This window comes from Ictidomys tridecemlineatus, chromosome 1 (assembly GCF_052094955.1).
Source record: "Ictidomys tridecemlineatus isolate mIctTri1 chromosome 1, mIctTri1.hap1, whole genome shotgun sequence".
NCBI lineage: Eukaryota > Metazoa > Chordata > Mammalia > Rodentia > Sciuridae > Ictidomys > Ictidomys tridecemlineatus.
In genome coordinates, this window is record NC_135477.1 from 52,458,173 (window position 1) to 52,482,916 (window position 24,744).

General features: G+C 39.4%; 1 protein-coding gene and 1 pseudogene across 2 annotated transcripts in view; both read right to left on the reverse strand.

The window, feature by feature from the left end:
* The window catches only part of Supv3l1 (Suv3 like RNA helicase), a 27,242-nt gene extending 3,447 nt beyond the window's left edge, over positions 1-23,795 (reverse strand). The window contains exons 1-13 of one of the 2 annotated variants that reach the window (XM_005325961.5): positions 23,458-23,795; positions 15,508-15,585; positions 15,010-15,117; positions 13,486-13,600; positions 12,174-12,342; positions 9,415-9,526; positions 7,972-8,049; positions 6,479-6,570; positions 5,363-5,543; positions 4,726-4,819; positions 2,776-2,995; positions 1,265-1,345; positions 744-920 (exon numbers count right to left, since the gene is read on the reverse strand). In XM_005325961.5, coding sequence (XP_005326018.1) covers positions 744-920; positions 1,265-1,345; positions 2,776-2,995; positions 4,726-4,819; positions 5,363-5,543; positions 6,479-6,570; positions 7,972-8,049; positions 9,415-9,526; positions 12,174-12,342; positions 13,486-13,600; positions 15,010-15,117; positions 15,508-15,585; positions 23,458-23,725 — 1,773 coding nt within the window. In that variant the 5' untranslated portion in view covers positions 23,726-23,795. Of the gene's footprint in view, positions 1-743; positions 921-1,264; positions 1,346-2,775; positions 2,996-4,725; positions 4,820-5,362; positions 5,544-6,478; positions 6,571-7,971; positions 8,050-8,650; positions 8,734-9,414; positions 9,527-12,173; positions 12,343-13,485; positions 13,601-15,009; positions 15,118-15,507; positions 15,586-23,457 lie in introns of those variants that run through there. The other variant, XM_078041142.1, reaches the window with a different exon arrangement.
* On the reverse strand, positions 15,541-23,449 carry LOC101966815 (ribose-phosphate pyrophosphokinase 1-like; annotated as a pseudogene).
* Positions 23,796-24,744: the final 949 nt, after the last annotated feature.

Genomic DNA, 24,744 nt, shown 5'->3' on the forward strand with positions numbered 1-24,744 from the left:
GACAACCACCCAGCACAGTGCCTTACAGTTAAGAAAACTGAATATTGTTGCCAATACTGCAATCCCTCTCCCTTTGAAATAGTTACCCCACAACAATAAGGAAAAGGTTTGCCATCAGGCAAAGTGCCTTCCCTCAAAATATATTTTTAAATCATTTTTATTTTAGCCTCTTTTTAATTTTTTTAATTGTAGATGGACACAACATCTTTATTTTGTTTATTTTTATGTGGTGCTAAGGATGGAACCCAGTGCCTCACACATTCGAGGCAAGCACTCTGCCACTGAGATACAACTCCAGTCTTTGTTTTAGCTTCTTCACAGTGGCTACCATATAAGCCCAAATGTAAGACAAGGTTTCTACCTCCCTCAAAAATTATCTGTAAAGCCAGGCATAGTGGTGCCCACCTGTAATCTCAGCATTTTGGAAGGCTGAGGCAGGAGGATGACAAGTTTGATGTCATCCTGGGCAACTTAGTGAGAACTTGTCTCAAAATATGAAGTAAATAAATAAAAAGAGCTAAGGATGTAGCTTTGCAGTAGAGCACCCCCTGGGTTCAATCCCCAATACTGGGGAAAAAAAAAAATTATCTGTGAGAAAAAGAGTCAAGAATATTTAAGTTTTTAGAAAGTCTCTTATATTTATATGGTACTCTCCCAAATGTTTAATTTCAAATAACAAACAATTATTTGGAAAAAAAGGTGTCTACCTTAAACAAGCCAAAATAGCAGAGATGAAGGCTCACCTGTAACAATGAGGAGCACACAAAGGGCTGCTTCTTATTGATAGGGGCTGTGCAGAACACGTATCTCACTCGGAGACTTAATGGGATATGCTGGATTAACTCTGCAGAAAACTTAAAATCATCCATATTGCAGACAAAATACTGCCCATCAACTTGTGAGAAGTCTACAAAAATATCCTGGGGGAGGAAAAATATATGAAGTTACTGGACTGCATCAATGGGCAGGAATAAAGTCTACAGAAGACAATGTCTTTAATACACAAGAGACTTCCAGAAAGGCCTGCTTTATTCACTGCCTCCCGAAGCTAAGAGATCTCCCCTACAGCCTCCCAACCTGAAACTCAGAGAGAACATTCCTCAAGAAACTCCCAGAGAATTTTGAAAGAAAGTCTTCATCTACAAGATAAGTTCCATGGAGAGCAACTTTACAAAGGCAGACTATCCACCCAGACCCATGAGGTGGACCAGTAACTCTCTAGCATACCACCATTTTTAGATGAGACTTCAAAGTTTCTACTTACAATGAGATTGGAAAGTGTTGTATCAGGGAGGTGGTAAGCAAACATTTCAATCTGTTCAGCAGTTGGATGAAGACCTGCTGCCTTTAGGAAAAGTAAAAAATAAAATAAACGTGAGCTGATTGTTTGGGGTTTTCTTGAAAGGATAAATTTGCTTAAATTATTTCAAATTAAAGTCCTACATTCAGGCTTATCTCTCACCAAAGGAGTTAAATGACAAGAATTTGAGTAAAACAGAAAACAAAACAAAAAAATCACCATCATTTTACTACTTATTACCAATTAGAAAAGTTGATGAGATAATTTAATAAAAATAACAGATAATTCTCATTAAGGAAACAGTCTTGTGCTTTTATTTTAGTCATTTTCCTAAAACCTATTATGAGCTGATGGAGTACCAAAATGCTTTACTAGATAAAAATTTTCCAGGTCTCAATTCTCTCCACTAAATAAAAGAGAAAAACCCAGTTGATTTAACCAGGGCAATAAAAATGATACACACACATACCAAGAAAAAGTTTCTAAACAGGAGGCCAGTTATCTCTTTAACAATATATTGCAGCATTAAGAAACGCCCAAGGTAAATATAAGGGATAAAGAAAGCAAAGACAGAAAGAAAATAGAAAGGAAGGAAGACAGATGGGTCCTGAGGGAGGGAAAAAGAGTCTGAATATAAGAAATAAGGTAACCCAGAGGGAAATGAGGGTGTGTCAAACTTCAGCTGTAGTGAACCTAACCCTATGAACCTAACCACACTCCACTGCAAAAATTATAGAAGTGGTTTCAACCACTGCTTTCCTCCAGGAATTTTTGTCTTGCATTATCTCACATATGTTCCCTTTATCTAGTGTTACTGACAAATGAGCCACATGTAAGTGAATTTTTCCAGGCAACATTAAACTAATTTTTAAAAGTTAATTTGTTTAAAATGTGTACACTTCTGATTCAATAACTACGTTGACCAAAATTTAACACTGTCTTTTCTGGCTTGAAGTTGTGATGCTCAGAGCTGTTACTGATCCATACTTCTAGAATCAAACTTCTGGTGATTTTTCAGTTCATTGACATAGATAATGTCACCTGAAGCAACTTTGCCCCTCTCCCCCTACCTGCTGCTATATTTCTAGGAAGAACTAAAGGAAAATCAGGTCAACTAAACTTGTTCAATCTGTATCTTTCACTTGCATACCATTCTCTGAACAAGGGGTCTCTATGTCTCTTAAAAAAAATAAAGGAGGGCTTTCTTTCTTTTTTCTTTTAGTTGTAGATGGACAATACCTTTTTTATTTATTTTTACGTGGTGCTATGGATCGAACCCAGTGCCTTCCCCACGCAAGGCGAGCACTCTACCATTGAGCTACAACCCCAGCCCCAAGTGGGCTTTCTTGATGAGGTTTCAAAGGCACAAAATTTTCTTTTGCTTATTTCTGCTTCCAGGCAGGAGTATGGATGTGGGAGAGGGAAGATATGACTTAATTCCCCACAGAAGCAGTAATTCATGTGTTATACCTTACCCTTATGGGATCCACTGGCCTATTCAAAATTTCCTTTAATAAACCGAGGTCCTCGCGATTCATCGTTGTAACCTCTCCTTCTTTGTACTGTGAGCTGAATCTACCAGCTCTGCCGGCAATCTGCAAGGCTTGGGAGGTGGTGATTGGTTCTAGTTCTTTCTCTCCCTTCTCATTGATACTGGGCTTTATAAGAGAGTAAAAAATGATTCTCCTTATGCTCCTGAAATAGAAATGAAAGTGATCCCACAGAATGCATAAACAAGCCTCTGTTACTTGATTCTAATTAAGGCCTATTTGCCATTTTGCTGCCATTTAAAAAAAGAAGACAGATGTGATGGAGCACACCAGTAATCCCAGCTACTCAGGAACTGAGGCGGGAGGGTCACAAGTTTGAGGCCAGCATGGGCAACTTAGTGAGACCAGTCTCCAAATGAAAAATAAAAAGGACTGAGGGTATAGGTTGGTGGTAGAGCAGCCCTGGGTTCAATCACCAGTACCACATACAAAGTGAAATTTTTATTAATAAAAATAAATAAACAAGGAAAAAATGTTTGTTGATGGGGTTGGGGTTGTAGCTCAGTAGTAGAGCAACTGCCTAGCATGTGTGAGGCACTGGGTTCAGTCCCTAGCACCACATAATAATAAACAAAATCAGGTATCTTCTCCATTTATAACGAAAAATATTAAAAAAAAAAAAAGTTTGTTGGTAATTCTTTTTCTTCCTTTCTTTGGGAGATGGGGGTACCGGGAATTGAACTCAGGGACACTCAACCACTGAGCCGCATCCCCAGCCTTATTTTGTGTTTTATTTAGAGACAGGGTCTCACTGAGTTGCTTAGTGCCTCACCGTTCCTGAGGCTGGCTTTAAACTTGCAATCTTCCTGTCTCAACTTCCGGAGCTGCTGGGATTAAAGGTGTACGCCAAGGTGCCTGGCTTCTTCCTTTCTTTTTTTCAATAATAACTCTACCTCCAAGCCACAACCCCAGCCCAGAGAATGACTTTCTTATAAATAACCCAAGGTGTTCTCATACTGCTTTAAAAAGTTAGCTATACCAGGTGTAGTGGTATGTGCCTGTAGTCCCAGCTACTCAGGAGGCTGGGACAAGAGGATTGCTAAAGCCCAAAAGAGTTTAAGGCCAGTCTGTGCAACACAGTGAGATCCCATCTCAAAAAAAAAAAAAAGAAAAGAAAAAGAAAAAAAAGAGCTGCTATTAAGAACTATTAATACTTCTTGTATTCTTAAAGGTATATAGGTACCTTCATTACCTACGATGGAATATTGTGGCTTAACATTATCACTAGAGAGAATGGCCAGCCCCATGTTCAGAATAGGCACTTGGATACCTGCTAGCCAAGAAACTGAAAATAAAGTGAGGTAATGACAGGTTAGCAGAGTAAGGGGCAACACACCAAAGTCCTAGTACTATATAATATTTTCTTTTTATTCCTTCAATATATATAAGCAAAATAAAACTCAAATCCATACTGTAATGGCCATTCTTCTAAAGTGAAGTGTTTGGTTATTCATCCCAATTCAAAAATTGAAAACAGGGATGGGGATATGGCTCAAGCGGTAGCGTGCTCGTCTGGTGTGCGTGCGGCCCGGGTTCGATCCTCAGCACCACATACAAACAACGATGTTGTGTCCGCCAATAACTAAAAAAAAATAAATATTAAAAAAATTCTCTCTCTCTCTCTCCCTCTATCACTCTCTCTTTAAAAAAAAAAAAAAAATTGAAAACAGGGGCTGGGGCTGTAGCTCAGTGGCACAGAGCTTGCCCAGCATGTGTAAGGCACTGAGTTCAATTCTTAACACCACATAAAAATAAACAAATAAAGGCATTCTGTCCATCTACAACTACAAAAAAATTTCTTTTAATTGAAAACAAAAACAAACACTGCTATCTAATTCACTGAATATCGATGCTTATTAAAAACAAATTACTTACAAATTAAGTCCCATGCCAATTGCATCTGTAGCAACCAGGATTTTGCACGGATCACTGGGATCATTAAACTTTTTTGCTTGAGCAAGTTTGGTTCCTGCAATAGGAACAGTTAGATCAGCACTGTCCAGCCTTACTACATCACACTAAGCATGTTTAGAAACCCTTGCCCCTGCTCTATTTTTATGAATAAAATTTTTATCATTTCAAAATTTCTTTCTTTATATCCTCAAAGAGTCACTATCCTTTACCTCCATTCCTTTAAGTTGCCCCTCATGCAGCAACACACTTCCCCAGCATACTAATCTTATTCTGAGGATTCTTATTAGATTTCAGGACAATAATTTGAAGGGAATTACTGGGTCCATATTTTAAGACATTTTGTAAAAAAATCATAAACTCACCATTTAAAATATAGTCTATGATAAGAGCAAATTATAAGAGCTATAAGTAATTAAAATACTCCTACTTCCCACCAGGTTAACTAGAAAAAATATTTATTCCATATGATCTATAAAAAATTACCAATAAGCCAAATGGCTTACTTCAATTTTTTTTACTATGTTTTCTATACATATTTTAACATATTTGGCAAAAATAAAAAATTTCAGATCCTATCACAACAAAGGCCAATAATTACCAGGTGGGAGACTGCCATATATAACAGCTGATTCCAATCCTCGAATTTCAATCTGCCGACTCACAGAATAAATATCATTCTTGCTAAAACAGACAACACAGTCCCCAGGCCGAAGGTTGTCTAAAGATTCCAATGCATGATCCAGCACAGAAATGGGGGTAAGCCTCTTATAGTTTCGAACCTACAATAAAGACATGTAGTGGTAAAATAACATATCCAACACAACTTCCTCTGACTAATAAATTAAAAACTTGCCAAGCAATCAACAGTAGCTAAAAACTGATGAGTACCAACGTTTTTCAAGGGAAACAGGAAAGGATTCACTTCAACATTATGTGTTACCATCAGTTCTCATTGGCATTTCTAAATTAATAGAATATCATACAGTGTTCCATACATTTTCAAAGCATTTTCACATATATTGATTTTCATGGAAACATGGCAACTTCAGAAGAATTAATTGTTATTTCCATTTCATGAATGAGTAAAATAGAGCCCAATAAAAAACTGAGTCAGAGCTTTTTCCAATTCTAACTATGATCTGCCGCCAAATGCAAAGGTAAAAACAGCAACACTTAGAATGGAATCCAGAATTTCTTCCACTACTTTCCAGAATGTCTCCCTGAAATTGAGCATAAAACTAACACAATGGCCAATTAAAAATATTTCTTCATCTTATTATAAAACTCAGGTAAAGAAAAAGAAAAGTAGGAGTTAGAAGGAACCAATTACTTCTACTCTAGGAATTTGCAGAAGGGATACAAAAGTCCTAATTTACTTATTCTAAACTGATATGGTCAAATCCCAAAGAATTTTGTGAAGATGAAGAATCACCCAGGCCTTGGGTTTGATCTCCAGCATTAGGCTGGGGGGGGGGGGGGAAGAATGCCTCTTATTCTTGGAAGACTCAGGATGCAATTGTTACTCTGTCAGAACTTCACACTTCACATCATGAGGTTCAACCAAATATATGAGATAGTCAACTATTAAAAAAAAAATGAAGTTTTCTTTTTTAGTTAGGTTCTAATTTTGCTACTGCCTAGGGTCTAAAGCCACTGTATAGCTACTCTTAGCTATTTGCTTTGCCACCTGAAAATGAAATATATAATGTAGTACCTCCACTTCCTCCCCAGTTGTATACATAAGCTCAGTGACCAGATCGATAGCAGCAGATTCTCCACATAAATGGATTTCTTCAGCACACAGTCCTGTAAATGCACAATTGGGATTTTTTTAAAAAGACTTATAATTAAGTATATAACATTCACAAATAAAAAATACTTTACCTTTATTAGCTTACCTATTATTTTACAAGTCTATCAAATGTTTTCAGCAATGTCTCTTTGATGCAAATGTCAAACCACCACTGCCTTCTAATGGGCTAAGATCATCCCTGTTTTTCTAAATCTCAAAAGTTCTAAAACTCCTCTGGCCAAGGTTTCAAGTCTATCAGGGTGAAGTCAGCCAGGACTGGAACGTGGCATCCTGATGCTTAGGGCTCAACATTAGTCCTACACTTGTGTTTTTCAAATTAGGCTCCATGGAATCACAGAAGTTAAGAGCTGGAGGGCAAAAGAAAGTCCAAGTTGCTTACCCCTGGCCAGATCCATTTCCACCTGTTTTATTATAGGCCTAATGCATCAGTATTATTTGAAGAAAGAGTTCAGTTATTTGTTTTTAAATTTGAAAATACCTGCCCTACAACATGCTGATCAAAAATTTACTCCAAAATCAAGTAGTAGAATAATCATTCACATCCAAGGACATTAAGAATTCCATACTACCAGGACCCTACCCTAAATGAATAAATAAAAAATAAAAAGCCACGGCCACAAGATTTTTACTTCAGCATTATCAATAATAGGGAAAAATGTTCCAACTCTGCCATCTTGTGATGCACATCAGTAATCCCAGTGACCTGGAAGCTAAAACAGGGAATTACAAATTCAAAGCCATGCTCAGCAACTTACCAAGTCCATAAACAACTTAGCAAAACCCTGTCTCAAAAAATAAAATGGCCTGGGGATGTGACTCAGTGGTTAAAATGCCTTTAGATTCAATCCCTGGTACCAAAAAAAAAGTTCAACTTTAAAGAACAAATTCTGGTACAGCTCTTCAATGGAGGAGATGCAGTTTCATTAACAATATGAAAAAATGGCCATGAAATAACAGAACTGAAAAAGAGAAAGATACAAAATTAAATGTTCTGAAAATACCACATACATAAGAAAAAGAAATGGCACAAAATATTAATAGTGATTGTGCAAATGTGGTAAGACTTGAACTTTTTTTTTGCCTTGGGGTACTGCAAATTGGACTCAGGGCTCTGTGCATACTAGGCAAGCGCTCCTCCACTGAGCTACATGCCCAGCCAAGAGACTTAAACATTTTGACTTTAATTACACAGCTATACCTATTTTGTAATAGAAAAAGTAGATTTCCCATTATTGAAATAGTATTTCAAAAATCAAAAACTCACACTTCACTGACTTTTATAGAAGACTTTTGTTAGAAAAAGGGGATCTGACAGACTACTTGGCAATGACAAGCAGATATATAAATAGTGCAGATGTCATAAAGCCCAGGCTTGATGCACTAAAACCACCAACCTAGAAGTGCTCTGGTCCAGGCCCATCCTCTGGCTGGATCTCGAATCATCTGAATTTCATCAATTACAGCCACTTCATCTTAAAATGAAAAAGTTATTATGAGCAATACAATTACTTAAATAGTATTATAAACAAATCCAACATCAAAATTCAAGCTTTCATCACTACCACCATCACCATCATCCTTCATTATGGGTCTCTTGGGCTGGCTTGTTCCAAGGATTTTATAATTGTATCTCATTTAATTCTCAAAACAACTCTAGGAAGTTAAGTACTTCCATTATCTCCATTTGACAAAAGAGTAAACTGAGGCCCAGAGAAGTTAAGTACTTGCCCAAAGTTAGACAGTAAGTGAAATTCAAACTTAGGTCATCTCTCTTAACCACTTAGATCATACTCTTAACCACTGGAAGACACCATTCTCTGTAGTAAGCAGTTCCATTTACCTTATTTTCACCAACCTCAGAGACTGCCTTGAGAATCTGCCTAAAAAGAACCACCATGGGCTGAGGTTGTGGCTCAGTGGCAGAGCACTTGCCTAGCACATGTGAGGCAGTGGGTTCAATCCTCAGCACCACATTAAAAAAACTTACCGTGCCCATCTGACAATTAAAACAAAAACAACAACAAACAAACAAACAAAAAAACCCACCACATTGCTGGGTTCAATGGTGCACACCTGTAATCCCAGCAGCCTGGGCTTGAGGCAGGAGGATCTCACATTCCAGGCCAGCCCCAACAATTTAGCAAGGCCCTAAGCAACTCAGCAAGACGCTGTCTCTAAATAAAATGTGAAAAAGGGATGGGGATGTTGGCTTAATGGTTAAGTGTCCCTGAGTTCAATCAAAGGTTACACCCCCACTCACGGGGGGGGGGGGGGGGGGGGGGGGGAAGGGTGGGACTGGGGTTTGATGGCGCACGCCTGTAATCCCAGGTACTCAGGAGGCTGAGGCAAGAGGATCATAAGTCCAAGGCAACCTCAGCAGCTTAGCAAGATATATCTCAAAATAAAAAGCATTGGGGATAGCGCAGCAGTAAAGTGCCCCTGAGTTCAATCCCTAATACCAAATAAAATAAAATGCAAAAACCCCCAAACATACATAAAAGAAAAAAGGGAACTAATTTCTATAAGTAAGCATGACAATATTTGTATTTATTACTAGTGGCAGGCAGCATTTGTTGTACTATTCTTTTTCCAGATATGTAATGTTTTTTCACAACAAGAATCATATTTCAGGGCTGTGGCTGTAGCTCAGTGGCAGAGTGCTTGCCTAGCATGTGTGAGTTCGATCCTGAGTACCACATAAAAATAAACAAATAAAGGCATTCTATCCATCTTTAACTACAGAAATTTTTTTAATTAAAAAAATCATATTTCACAAGTACAACCATATTTTAAAATAAAAAATACTAAGTCATAGTTTTTCAGTGGTATTTACATACATGGTGTGGTGACACTGCACATCTCAACAGTACAAGCAACATGGGCAGCCTGTTTCCCATCTGCTTCAACTGTCACACGCTCTTCACCTGTCACCAAGTCACATGGCACACCCTGAAATGACAGAAAGAAACCCAGTCATATTTCTACCTTGAAAACAACAGCAAAAAGTAGTTTTGTGTGTCTATTCTCTTCATTACCAAGGAATTTATTTAACAGCTGAAATAGAAATATTCCCAATGCCTTTTTCTTTTCTTTTTTATAGAAAATGAAATAAGAGCTACTTTCTTATATAACTTAGGTAAAACTGGAAATATCTCCAACCAGTGAAATCCTTAATAAGAACATGAGAAACTGAAGCACATTCATTTTTTTTAAATTTATATATATATATGTATTTGGTTGTTGATGGACCTTTACTCTATTTATTTATGTACATGAGATGCTGAGAATCAAACTCAGTGCCTCACTCATGCCAAGCAAGCACTCTATCACTGAGCCACAACCCAGCCCACAGTTTAACTTTTTAACTTTGTTTCTGTACTATTGGAGTTGTTAAAATGAACATGATTGTTTCTATACTCAAGAATACAAAATGGGGGCTGGGGATGTGGCTCAAGCGGTTGCACGCTCACCCGGCATGCGAACGGCCCGGGTTTGATCCTCAGCACCACATACAAACAAAGATGTTGTGTCCGCCGATAACTAAAAATAAATAAATAAATATTTAAAAAATGGGAAAAAAAAAGAATACTAAAAATTAGCTGGGTGTGGTGGCACATGCCTGTAATCCCAGTGACTGGGTAGGCTGAGGCAGGAGAATCATGAATTAAAAGCCAGCTTCAGCAACTTAGCAAGGCCCTAAGTAACTTAGCAAAATCCTGTCTCAAAATTAAAAATAAAAAAAAGGCTAGGAAGCCAGGCACAGTGGCGCATACCTGTAATCCCAGTGGCTAGGGAGGCTGAGGCAAGAGGATCACAAGTTCAAAGGCAGCCTCAGCAATATCAAGATGCTAAGCAACTCAGCGAGATCCTGTCTCTAAATAAAATAAAATAGGGCTGGGGATGTGGCTCAGTAGTTCACTGCCCTTTGAGTTCAATCCCAGGTACCAAAAAAGCTGGCTAGGGATGTGGCTCAGTGGTTAGGTGCCCCTGGGTTCAATCCCTGTAACAACAACAAAATATACATATTTTTTTCCCTAAAAATAAAAAAATTATAAAGAATACTAAAAATAAAATTTAAGACTGTAACAACCTCCATATATTTCCTTGAGAAGGAAATACCAATGCTGTAGTATAAGAGAGTGCTCAAACAACTGGCTTGCCCACTACTGAGGGGTTCCCCAGAACAAAGAACTTTGAGTAAAGTTCAGTCAAACTTGGAGGGTTGGTCACCACCCCTAAGTGATCTGAGTCATAATAATTATAAGAGAATATCAGACAGATACAAACTAAGCAACAGTTTGCAACAAAACTGACCTGCAGTCTTCTAAAAGTACAAAAGTTATAAAAACAAAGGAAGACAAAGGAATTATCCCTGATTAATGGAAACTAGAGACAATTTAGAACAGTGGGAAACCTCAAAAGGAGTCCTGGAGGGGAGCGACAGGGTGCTACTGGACAACTGACAGATTCTGAATATGGACTGTATATTAAATAATAGTATTCTATCATATTAAATGATTTATCCTGCTTCAGATAAATATCCTGTGGTTATATTAAAAAAAGTTTTTGTTCTGAGTAAATACGTTTTCAAATATTTATGGATAGAAGAATTATGTACCCAAATTATTTAAAAAAATACAAATTACCTAACCAAAACTGGTTAATCTCACATTGTAAAATTTTAATAAAATAATAAGTCAAAATGTGACCCATTTAGTGAAATGATGTCTCAGTGATTATAGGGTTTAGTCCTTTCAGTTTTGAACAAGTAGTTTCAGCCAGTTGTGGTGGTGCAAACCTATAATTGCAGTGACTCAGGAAGCTGAGGCAGGAGAATTCAAAGTTTGAGGCCAGCCTCAGCAATACTTAGTGAGGCCCTAAGCTACTTAGTGAGATCCTGTATCAAAATAAAAAATAAAAAGGACTAGGGATATGCTCAGTGATTAAGTGTCCCTAGGTTTAATCCTCAGTACCAAATAAATAAATAAATAGATGAAGCAAGCTGGGATCTGACAGCTTGAATTCAAGGTTATTTATATGCCACTCTGCATTTCTCTCTAGGCATAAAATATTCTACAATGTTTTATTCATCCCTTCTATCATGTTCACTTTTCCGCATTTTACTATCTCTAATATCAGGATGCATATTAAGCACTGAGAGCATGCCAGAGCTCAATTAGCAGCATCTTCTCCTTTCTTTTGTTTTCTTCTTTTTAGTACCACAGATTGAACTCAGAGGTATTTAACCACTGAGCCACATCCCACCCGTTTATGTTTTATTCTGAGACAGAGTCTCTTTAAGTTGCTTAGGGCCTCACTCAGTTGTTGAGGCTAGCCTCAAATGTGAGATCCTCCTGCCTCAGCCTCTTGAGCTACTGGGATTACAGGTATATACTGCCACACTGAGCATCTTTTCTTTCTTAATTACACATATAATAATGGCACCTCTTACAATCAATAGTTTCCTAGATGCAAAGAAATAAGGTATAATTTGTTACTAGTAAACTACTACATCTTTCTTTTCCCCTTGTCCAACTTCAACCCCAAAAGAAAATGGAACAAGAAAAAAAGAGCAAATATTTGGTGATATACTGACAGCAGCATTACTCTTTTCAAAGATCTCATGTGCCAGTAATTTCAAGGGGCCACAATATACTCCAGACTTTGCTGACAAGTATTTCTGAATTGCATGGTAAGTTTTTCCACTGTTTGTGGGGCCCGAATGGAATATTATCTTCCGCCGTATGGCTCTGGCTTCTGAGTACCTAAAACATGAATGGGTAAACAGTTTAATTCTATTAAACCTAGCAAAGATACCAACTGAAAAAAAAATTTTTTTAATTTAAATAAATAGATAGATAACACCCCACAAAAACATCCTAACATTCACAGATATTTTGAAAAACTAAGTAACTGGTTTCATATGCACATTAAAATAATTACCGATTTCCAAACAATGTTAACTAAATGGAGGACAGAAAACCCCCAGTACAAATTAATGTCTTAGGTATTTTCCCCACTGCATAAACCTCTTTTCTTGCAGAGTTACTAAATTTAAATTGCTATCTGCTCCACAGATATGTTCACATCATTCCCACAGCTCTAAATATGTGAACCTAAAAGCAAACATTCCCAGATCTCTGAATTCAATATAAACTATTATAATAATTGAGCCTCCTGCTTCTGGTCCTGATGGCTGCCTGGTAATGAGTGGACTTGTGCTGTCTCTATAAGCAAATACAAAACTGGGCAAAATATATGCAGCAACTGTTTACAAATGTGTGGAACAGGTGCAACCCCTGAAAGGGGGGGACACTGGAGATGATTGAAGCAGGGCACAAGGAGGTAGACTCTGAGCAGAGTAAGAAAGTCCCACAGAACAGAGCATAGAAGTCAATGCAGAGCTGCGGAAGCACCTAGAATCTGAAGGGCAGAATGTGGGAGAGCATAAAGGGTGAAGGAAGTAGGGAGCCCTGAAGTCTCTGCAATGATTTCAAGTGGGTCCTTGGCCACAGCCTGGCTGAAGGTAAGAATTGGCAGGGCCTTCAAGAGTGCCACTTAGCAAGGGTCTGAGCAGAAAGCTTCTGAGAGGTCTTGAAGTGCTAGAAGATGCTGCTGTTCCACCCATAGGGGAGAGAATTCAGTATTAACACCCTGGCATTCAGCTGACTCCAGGAAGGCCATAGCTCAGATGCAAGGCTAACACCCTACTCAAGCTGCTTCAGATCTGCCTTAGGAAAATACAAGCCCACGCTTGAATAGGATCAAGGGGAAATAGCCTAACAGAATGAACAGTACTGTTCAGACTCCTTATAATTTGCCACCTAGCATATGATACAAAAACACACAATAATAGTCTTCCCAAATTAGAAACAGAAGATTTCAAATCCACAAATGAAGGAACTAACCAGTTTGGTGGTAATCTCAAGTCACTGATCTTACGTAGATCATCCTTACATTCCAACACAGGAAATATTTGTTTGGCATGTCTCAAGAAAAATGGAAATAAATCATCCACATGAGCTAGAAAATAAAACACAGATTAACATGGGCAATCTGGGGTTGGGGTGTGGCTCAGAGGTAGAGGGCTCTCCTAGCATGCATGAGGCACTGGGTTTGATACTTAGCACCACGTACATATAAAATAAAGATATTGTGTCCACCTATAACTAAGAAAAAAAATGTTTTTTTAAAAAATGGGCAATCTACTTGCTATCTACAACCAAAAGGAGTAAAATCTTTTTTCTTATTGAGGTAAATTAGGGGAGCATGGCCAAGATAAGAAAAGTCCTAAAAGAGGAGACCCTATCCTTTCCTAGAACTTTCTTTTTCTTATTTTTTCATCCAAATTCCACTTATATTTTTAGGAAAAAAAAAAAAGAAGAAAAGTAGCTGCCAACAACCACATTCTACTATCCCAGTATAACTGGCAAAGATTAGCACTATTCTTTTTTCTTAATTTAACAAGAATAAAGAATGGTATTGCCAGCCTATAATCTCAGCAGCTCAGGAGGCTGAGGCAGGAGGATCTCACATTCAAAGCCAGTCTTAGCAAATTCAAAGCTAGTCTCAGCAACTTAGCAAGGCCCTGTCTCAAAACAAAGAAGGGGTGGGGGAATGTAGCTCACTGGTTGAGTGTCCCTGGGTAGTTCAATCCCTGGTACAAAAAGATAAATATATAAAACTATATAAATATTACATAGACAGATAGATAGATGGATCCCAATGGAATATTATCCATTTTATTTTATACGTGTGTGTGTGTGTGTGTGAGTGAGTGTGTGTGTGTGTAAAACTAGCCAGATATGGTGGCATATGCCTATAAGCCCAGATAGTTGGGAGGCTGAAGCAAAAGGATTGCAAATTCAAGGTCAGCCAGAGCAACTTGGTGAGACTCTACCTCACAATAAAATTAAAACGGCTGGAGATGTATCTCAGTGGTAGAGCCCTTGCCTGGCATGCACAAAGCCCTGAGTTTAATACAAAGCACCACCAAATAATAATAATGTGAGTATTTATATAATTCCATATATGGAATAAAATGATGTTCTTACTTTGTGTTTTTTCTTTTATAGCAAGAACTTTATCCTGACATGATGGAGAAATAAGCCAGCGGCAGAAACAGGTAGAATATGCTATGAACTAATCCTATCTTGTGTGAGAGCTCATTCCATTGTGGCCCATGTTAATACACAGCAGAAAGAAGATGACAGATTAAGGTCTCAGTCTAAGACATTCTCATGACTAGCTGAGGGACCCAATATAAAAGCCAAGTGATTACAAAGCTTCCTATCCAAGCACTGAAATATTTACAAAGGATATTACCAAGACATATTCTAAAACAAATAAGCCCTGCTAGAGAAATAAACATGAAGTATGTAATAAACAGAAAGTACATTCAATAGAATTTTCAAAATTCTCTAAAGACTTGCCTGCACTGAAGCAAATGTCATTCAGAACAATGTGAATGTCCACATCCAGGGAATGAGACTGCATAATATAATTTCTAAAGCTTATGAAAGCTTGGTGGAAGAGACGAGCTGCAGAAAACAAAATCAAAATATGTAAGGCTTAGTTTTCATTTCAGTTCTCCTTTTAAAAGCACAAAATGCACCACACCAAATTCAAAGTATCTCTATATTTTTACTATGTGGATAATTCAGCTGGTTTAATTTGATCTAGGCTAAAGCTGAAAAACTAGCACAACAGGAAGGAAAGGTGCCCAGGCAGCTCCTATGCTGTGTGCTCTGGCTCAACAGGTGAACCTTGCCAGCCTCCTATCCTCGAAGAAGCAATGGTCAGAGGCTTGTCTCCAGACCACAATTGTACTCCTACTTTCAGGGCATAAGAGGTCCCATAGAACACTGAAAAAGCTATACAAAGCTACACAAAGTAATACTACATCTCTATAAAGATATTATATGTCTTACCATCAAGTCCATAATCAGCACCCAGTTTCTGAATTTCTTTCCTCTTATAAAACTTATCTAAGATCTTCTTTACTTCGTCTAGAAGAAAGACATAAAAATTCAACATTCATTTCATATTTTAGAGAAATGACCAAATGGCAGAAGAAACTTGAAGTCATGATATGTAAGAAGTTGAAGATTTTAGTTGGTCCTCTTTATGGGTTAATATGCAATGAAATATCTAGAAAAAAATAATAGTCAAATCAGGCAATATTCCTGTTATACTGCAGAGGAAATGGGCAAGGTGTAATGGGCTCAGAACTAGGTTCTAATTTTTATCAAGCCATTTTTAGATAACCATGCCGTTTCATTTACTTACAACCATTCTGCATATTAAATAGTAAACGGGTCTGGGGTTGTAGCTCAGTGGTAAAGCACTTGCCTCCAACATGTAAGTACAGGGTTTGATCCTCAGCACCATATAAAAATAAATAAACAAAATAAAGATATTGTGTCCATGTATAACAACAACAACAAACAGTAAACAACTAAAATAAATGCAGAAAAGACAACCAATTTGGCAAGGATCAGATCATCATGCTTTTATGCAGAAGACTACAGAACTGGGATGATCTTTAGTTTGAAGATGATGATTTTATGAAGAACACATTCCTCTCATTTTGTTCTAGATGGCATAAGTTAACTCAGTGGGAGGTAAAGGAAGCTGATTTCAATGGAGGTAAAGGAAGCTAATTACTAATAATTAGAATAATTTTTCAGACCTAAAATCACAAACACAGACACTTTATTAATTTCCTCTACAAGAGACAAAAACATCAATCTTTTGACTGAATGTCGGGTCCCTGGAAAAGCCAAACAGATTCCAGGAAGGAAAATGAAAATTAAATACTTAAAAGGTACTATAATACCACCTAAAACTTATGACCACGGTAGGCTAAGGAAGGTTAAGCAAATTATCTAATACGAATGTTAACAATTACATAGCATGAAGCAGGTTTGTGTTCCTGAAGACTATGGTACAATAATTTTTTGGGCCCAAGAGGATATTTGGCCAGGAAAAGGTCAAGATGGCTAAAGGCAAAGCCATAGAAAGGAATAGATACAAAGGGGAATCCAAATTACATGATTAAGCAGATGATGATGAATCAGGCTTCTTTCTTCAAAGAAACATTTGCTGCACTCTGCTATCCTCTTCCGCCCTCAGGATCCCACCAAACAGTTTTTCAGGCTGAGCTGCCTGCCCCTGCCTTACAGGGTGCTTGCTCAGCTACAAAGAACAGGTTTGGGGTTGCCCAGGATCCTTGCTTTTAATTTAGCGTAGACCTTGGAGAACTAGCTGCTTCATTGCTAACTGTTCTGACAAAAAAAATCTCCAAGAGCAATCACATGCAGAGTCTCAACATCCCCAACCATTCAAACTGGCTTACTCAACACCCTCAGAAGTATGAAATCTTGCAGCAGCTGAACTCTAGTTAAAGCTGCAAGGTTCACAAAATCATTTAAGGAAAATGAAATTCCAGCAGTTGATCTCCATCTTTCTCCAATTTATAATAAACCCCCATTTACATGATGTGGGATGTAGAAATCTACAGCGGAACAAGCTGGGTCTTCTGCGAATTTGTCATCAAATGCCAAGGGAAAAAAACAAGGAGCGGGGTTTGTTTTTACTTTTAAAAATGCCTCAAAATAAATAAATAAAAATGTCTCAAAACTTATTCTATTATAAAGAGACATAACTGAACAGTAGGAAAGAATTCCCCATTAAGAGCTCTCCTGATGGCTTCTGCAAGAATCATAGAGATGTCAATCACCTGTAATTTGGAGCAATGCTTCACCTTGACCTCCTGGGGTATGGTATTGGTAATCACTACTGCTTCAAAACTTGCACTGTGATGCGAGAAATGACTGGGTCAGAAAAGATTCTATGAGTCAAGACAAACTCTGGTGGCTCCAGCTGAGAAGTTTGTCAGCCACAAGGCAAACTGTGCCACAAGTGTCAGTCATGTCATCCACAAGGATAGCCACTGGATTCTTCATTCCCACCGACTAGCACCATGCAGTCCACATCACTGGCCTTCTGTTGCTAGTGAATCTAGACAAAGTCCACATTCAACCAGTCTGCAAGGTCACACTCTTGGCTCCATCAGGTGACACAATAGGGCAGTTCCTCCACTCAGAGATATTCTCCCTCATTCAATTCAGGATACCCAGCTCTGCATACAAATTGTCCACTGGGATATTTAAAAAGCCTTAAATTTGAGAAGCACGTAGATCCATGGTGATAATATGACCTGCACCAGCTACAGACAGCATATTTTTGACAAGCTTGGCTGAGAGTGGAGTCCGCTTCTTGTCCTCCTTATCGTGCCAGTCATCAGGGAAACATGGGATGACTGCAGCAACTAAGCTGACTGAAGAGATCTTGCAGGCATTAACCATGATCAAAAGCTCCACTAGATTGTCATGGATTTCAACATGATACTCTGAACATAGACATCTTCTCCACTTATACTTTCACCAATTTCCACACAGATCCCCTTGATTGCTGAATTTCTTAGTCACCACCTTGCCTAGCTCCAGGCCCAGGGAGGTCAGCAATTTTCTGGGATTAGTCCCAATGGGAGGTGGCGCTGAAGATTTTGATATTCAGCATTTTGGGTAACTATCCTAGGCACTCTTCACTCAGTGATCACTGTTGCTGCAAAACCAGAAGTGAGCCCCACAGACTTAATACTATCCACCTTGCATTGCTTCTTTGCCATCTGACATTCCACCTGGCTCTAAATTACCCAGGGCCAGGGAGGCAGGATCAGTGGGGAAGCCCATATCCCATCCACCTGAATTAGCTGAGCCTGGGGCCTAGAACAATTTTAAAAAGGGGTTGCCTCACAATAGTGAAAGTTCCTTGTAGCTCTGGGTTCCATCCCCAGTACTGCAAAAAATAAATAAATAAATAAAATAGTAACAGAAATTTCTGTGACACCAGAGAGGTTGAATTAGACACCTGTCTGGGTGACATACCACTATGAAAAAATAATTTACCCTGATCCAAGGGCACTCCACAACTAAGCCACATCCCCAGCCCTTTTAAAATTAATTAATGGTACTGGGGATTTAGCCCAGGGACAATTTACCACTCAGTCACATCCTTAGACCTTTTTATTTATTTATGTATTTTAAACTTTTTTTTAAGAGAGAAAGAATTTTAATATTTATTTTTTTAGTTTTCGGCGAACACAATATCTTTGTTTGTATGTGGTGCTGAGGATCGAACCCAGGCCGCACGCATGCCAGGTGAGTGCGCTACCACTTGAGCCACATCCCCAGCCCTAGACCTTTTTATTTTGAGACAGAGATTCATTAAGTTGCTGAGGCTGGCACTGATTCTCCTGTCTCATTCTCTCAAATCAATGGGATTACAAGCATGCTGTGCACTGGCCTATTTTTACATTCTGAGACAGGATCTCACTAAGAGAAGAGACAATCTTAGAAAGATCACAATCTTTCTGCCTTGGCTTGCAGAGTAGCTGGGACTACAGGCATGCACCACAATGACTGGCTAAATCAATAACTTGATAGGAGAAAATATTTTAAATTTATTACACTGAGATTGTATTAAGGTCATACATGTTAAAATACTATCGTATCATTCTGTAGAGATAAACATTTTACTGACCCAGTCACACACTACACATTTCTGAGAAAGGCCAAAAGTGAGGATGGTTTCCTGCCCATGAAACACAGGCCAAGTGGCCTGTATTTTTACTTCCCAGAAAAGTACCAACCAGATTTTCATGCAGTCATGACATACTCAACACTCACTGAAATTAAGCCTGAACACAGCATCCTACTAACAGAACTGTATTTTATATAACCGAATTTCAAAATTGCTGGTCTAGCCACTAGATTTGCCCACACCTAAATATAAGATCCACAGATACATGCACACACATGTACATACTCACTCCCTGGAGTGGATCACAGGCAACTATCATGGTATTTCTGGGCTTCTGTTTCTTTGTATCTAGTGGGGGCAACAGTTTCTTGGGGGGGGGGGGGAAATCAGTGACCAAAAAAAAAAAAGGTTAGAAAAAAGCATATGAAATTGCATGAAAAAATTCTGCTAACCTATAAACTACAGATGGAGCAAATCTATTTTCTGAGACTAATATGCAGTATTATGTTATGATCCAGATACATATCCAAAGGAATTTAAATCAGCATGCAAAGATATATTTGTGCTTCCATGTTCACTGCAGTACTATTTGCAACAGTTAAGCTATGGAAGCAATCTAGGTGCCCATACCTATTTTATATGTGGAACATATTTATATATACAAACATATCAAAACATCACATTGGGGCTGGGATGTGGCTCAAGCGGTAGCGTGCTCACCTGGCATGCGCAGGGCGCTGGGTTCAATCCTCAGCACCACATAAAAATAAAATAAAGATGTTGTATCCACCAAAAACTAAAAAATATTAAAAAATTCTTTCTCTCTCTCAATAAAACAAACAAAACAACAAAAAACATCCCATTGTACATAACTATTTACAACTATTTATATTTATGTACATAAGTGTGTGCGTACATACATATACATATATAGTTGTATATAGTCATATAGCTTTATGTAGTTATATAAACATATATGTGTAATGCATATATATATAAATACACACACACACACACACACACACACACACACACACACACGACAAACATTATTCAGCCCTAAAAATGAAATTGCTATTTGAGACAACATAGAAGAATCTGGAGGACATTATACTAAATGCATCACTTATACATGAAACCTAAGAAAGCCAAGCCAGAGAAGTAGAGAGTGGAGTGGCAGGGTAGGTTGAAGGTGAAAGTGAAGACATTGGCCAAAGGGTACAAAATTTCAGACACACAGAAGGAGTAAGTTTTAGCAATCTATTATCCAGACAGGAAACTATAATAAATGTTATTATATGTTTCAAAATTGTCATCACCACACATAAAAAATAAGTGTGGGCCATTTCCTCTCCTGGAAGAGGTCTGCTCCATGCCTCTTAGAGTGTCAATTCCATTTCACTAAATAAATCTTATATTTTAAAAAGTGTGTACATTAAAGAATTTGTTAATTAGCTTGATTTAATCATTCTATGACACAAACATATCAAAATATCACATCATACACCATAACTATATACAATTGTTTCTCAAGTTAAATTCTGACTGGGACTGGAGCTCAGTGGCAGAGTGCTTGTCTAACATGTGTGAAGCACTGGGTTCAATCCTTAGCACAGAATAAAAATAAACAAATAAAATAAAGGCATGATGACCATCTACAACTACAAAAAAGTTTTTGTTTTTAACTCTGAAGTGAAGGCAGTACTCAAGCAGAAGCAGTAGTATGTTTCGTACACCTGGAGCAGAGGCACATGTCATACATATGGCTTAAGGATGGAAAGTGGGAGACAATGAAGCTGAGAGAGAGGCCAGGTCAGACAGGGTCTTACCAGCCATATTAAGACTTGGGGACTCTTTTAAATTACAGACAATGAAAAAATATAATACAATTTTTTTAGCAGAAAAGCAACAGGTTCAATCTTTTTAAAAGAACATTCTGATTGCAGGCAGAAAATAGACTAGAACCCAGGCATGGTGGTGCACACCTATAATCCCAGCAGCATGGGAGACTTGAGGCAGGAGGACCGAGAGTTCAAAGCCAGCCTCAGCAACTTAGTGAGGCCCTAGGCAACTCAGTGAGACCCTGTTCTAAATAAAATACAAAAAAAGGGCTGGGGATGTGGCTCAGAGGTTAAGGACCTCTGGGTTCAATCCTAGTACCAAAAAAAGAAAATGGAATAGAGAGATCAAAGGTATTCCAGGAGACATGTAAGGAGTTATTTCAATGGTCCAGTCCAAGATAGAAGCTAGAAATTTAAGTTGGCTGAAGTGAAGAAGTGAATGGACTCAATATTTATCAGACAGAATCAACAAGCCTTGTCAACTGGACCTTCTGTTAAATATGGGAGGTGAGGAATGGGAAGAATCAAATCCACCAAGTTGTTTATCTTAGCACCTGGACAAGGAGCAGGTCTTGAACATGCTAGTATAAGGAGTAAGCAATCTGAGTGCAGCCACCTGGTAGGCAGCTATATAAATCAAGGATGAATGAGAGGTCCATGTCGGAGACAATGGTCAGAAAGGAGTACTGATTTTAGGGGAGAGGAGTACTGATTTTAGGGGAGAGGGAGAAAATGAGACACTTAATAGCAAAAGTATGAAGTATGGCAAAATGATGTGGAACAGAACCTTGAAGTAGTACATCAACTTATCAGATAAGAAGCAAGCAAAAGAGATGGAAATGTATCAATATTTGAATATAAAAAAGTTAGCCAAATTACCTCACACAAATTACTGTATGCCTTCAGTAAATGGGAAATTGTTGTTTAATGGGTTAACTGTTGTCTGAGTTTCAATTTTACAAGATGAAAATGTCCTAGAGGTCATTTTCACATGTGAATGAACTTAACAGACTAAACTATACACATAAGAATTATTAAGATGTTAAATGTTACGTTTTTATAATTTAAAAATAAGCAGAAATAATACAATTACATTATTAAAATTGTTGTTAAAACGATATAGACCTCAACTCCAAGTAAAGTGAAAGGCCTTGCTGAGCACTGGCCTGGTGGTATATGCTTGAAGTCCCAGCTCCAGAGGACTACTGAGCCAACAAGGCAGGAGGATCACTTGAACCCAGAAGTTTGAGGCCTCCTGGGCAACATAATAACACTGTCTCAAAAAAAAAAAATTAAAAAAAAGGGAAAAGAAAGAAATAAAAATAACATAGACATGAGGTGCATCATATACTATACTGCTCTGAAAAACAAGATTTGACCCAAAGCATGCTATAATCCATATTTTACTTTTAGTTTTATTTATTTGGTACTGAGGATTGAACTCAGGGTGCTTTACCACTGATCTACATCCCCACCTTTTATAAATTTTGAGTCGTTCTCACTAAGTTGCTGGGGACCTAAGTTGCTGAGGCTGGTCTCAAACTTGAGATTTTTCCCGACTCAGCCTCTGGAGTCCCTGGGATTACAGTGTGCACTGCATCCGGCTGAAATTTGTATTCTTAAATTACAATAGGGGACGTACTGTTGCTGGTCGGAGTAACTCCCTGAAGACAGTCTGGAAAGCTAGTGCCCAGCAGAGTTGTGGCATCCCCTGGATCTCCTTGGTCAGAGGAAACCTCTCACCTTCTTCATCAGCCAAAAGCCAAAGTGCGGGTATATAACGCTAAACTCCCCTCGAAAATATTTACAGATCTCGCTGTCAAGTCCATCAAAATTAGTTTTGGTGACAAAACCTACTGCCACTCACTTATGCTACACTTTTACTTTCTCTCTAGCTCCTGGATGATTATGGTCCCTCTTTTAGCGAGGACCCCTTTATCAAGCTGCGTCTTGTATGACAGCAGATTATCAGAATCTGTCTCGTTCCTCCCTTCTCCCACCATGCAGCCCAGCATTGCGACCTCGCCCAATGACAAAGAATCCTGAAAGAACTCCTCCTCTGGCTTTTCACTGCTCATCCCTTTGCCCCATCTCGAAGGCAATAGTTCTGTGGCAGGGGAGGAACAGAGAAGGACACCCGGCGGCGGGGCAGAGGGAGCCAAGACGTCCCAATACAAGAGGTTTTAAACCAGTCGGAGAAGAGGGAGGTCAAAGGGGAAAAGGTCACTCTGGGCGGGCCATTAAGGATGAATTAGACACAATCTCAAGAGTCAGAGGACTCTCAAAGCAGCGAGGGAGGCAGAAACTGCCAGGCACAACGACAACCCTCGAGGGGACTCGGGTCACCAAGGGGAAGAGGGACAGCTGCCCCCGGGCCGCCAGGGCAGACATCGGCAGACATCGCCCGCCGCCTTCGCTGGCTCCCGCACTCACTCTTGTCCAGAGGCCGCGTGAGCTCGGCCCCGACGTCGCCATCGGCGCTGGGGCCCTGAGGTTTCACAGTCAGCGGCACGAACAAAGACGTGTTCGGGGCTTTGGAGCCACCGGAGGCAGACGAGGCGGCAAGGGCAGGAACGCGCCCCAGAACCGCAGGGGAGGGCCCGCAGTGGGCACGAAGCGCAGAGCACACGGCCGCCCGGTGACCAGCCTGGCGCCCCGCCGGGAGCCGAGCCCACAGCAGGGCACACCGGGGGAAGGACATCGAGGCCGCGGGCTCCGGGGAGCCTGAGCAGCCCCCCGACACGGCTACGGGCTATGACGCGAGCTGCCAGCGCCTGCGGTCCGGAAAGACCTAGACCCAGCGGGGAGCTGCCCGAGGTAAGGCCTGATCAGTAAAGGAAAGGGAGTCCGTAGGATCGCTCTTCCGGGAGGGAGGAGCGCTGCGGGGAAAACCATCAAGATGCTTGTACTTTCTCTCTTTCCTTGGGAGTCGGGATCAGCTTTGCCCAAGAAGGGGACATAATCAGGCATCATTGTGGATGTCACAGATGGGAGGCGGGGGCCTGCCAGCTGGGTCACGTGACGCAAACAGGTCGGTTGGGTCCTCAAGCTCCAGAAGCACGTGGGTAGGAGGATGCTGAGCGTGCACGAGCGTGTCCTGCAGACTCGTACACTAAAGAGCATTTCCCCAAAGTTTATTGCATTGTTAATCTTGGTTTCCTAATAGGGCAATTAACGCTGGAGAACATAACTTGATCCGCTGTTAAGAAGGATTGAGGAGAAGTTTGGTTGTACTGTAATAGGTAAAGCCCCTGTATGACACGCGTGTAAGTACAGCAACTGGTGCCTCCATGCGAGCTGTATATACATATATATATATGTATATATATATATATATATATACATATATATATATATGTATATATATACGTTATCCTAGTATCTGGTGTTTCACAACCACATAGCAAAGGTGTATGCCGCACAGGGCCAAAGTTTAGTTTCATTTGTGTTAATTGGATACTGTACTCTCATGAGACTGCAACAGAAGCTCAAAACAAGTTGTTAAAATGTTTCACCTCCCCTATAACGTTGAGATATTGCGGCTTGGGAGGCTGAGGCAAGAGGACCGGGAGTTCAGAGCCAGCCTCAGCAATTTAGCGAGGCCCTACCCAACTTGAGTGAGACCCTGTCTCCAAAAAAAAAAAAAAAAAAAAAAAAAAACTGGGGTTGTGGTTCAGTGTTAAGCACCCCTGACTGGGTTCAATCCCCTGTAGAAAAGAG